Genomic DNA, 300 nt, shown 5'->3' with positions numbered 1-300 from the left:
TTCACCCCCATACTCACAGTTAACTTCTAGCTTGAGAATAACTGGGCCGGGAAGAACGTCGTAGATTGCATCATCTTCCTTATGATAAATCAGATGAGGTTCATTGCTGTCGGGCCGATTGGCTCCCCACTTGAATATGTCGGGTCCTGACGTGAATTCTGGCGTTCTAGGATCGAAATCTCGCCATTCAACGACTGATTCGGACTCCGGTATCCCCAACAATCCATGCATTTCGCTCCAAACTCTAGAGTTAGGTTGTAGATTCACCTTGGCTAAATTCACATTCCTTCCGTGGAGGAA

General features: G+C 47.0%; 1 protein-coding gene across 1 annotated transcript; it reads right to left on the bottom strand.

Moving 5' to 3' along the window:
• Window positions 1–18: 18 nt before the first annotated feature.
• On the bottom strand, window positions 19–231 carry T265_16369 (hypothetical protein; the record flags this gene model as incomplete). The annotated part of the gene is made up of 1 exon (XM_009179996.1): window positions 19–231. A coding segment is annotated over one exon (213 nt), but the record flags the coding sequence as incomplete, so codon positions are not given.
• Between the last annotated feature and the right edge of the window lie 69 nt (window positions 232–300).

The sequence above is a fragment of the Opisthorchis viverrini genome, assembly GCF_000715545.1.
Source record: "Opisthorchis viverrini unplaced genomic scaffold scaffold33877, whole genome shotgun sequence".
Classification (NCBI taxonomy): Eukaryota; Metazoa; Platyhelminthes; class Trematoda; order Opisthorchiida; family Opisthorchiidae; genus Opisthorchis; species Opisthorchis viverrini.
This window is presented reverse-complemented; position numbering and strand designations above follow the sequence as displayed.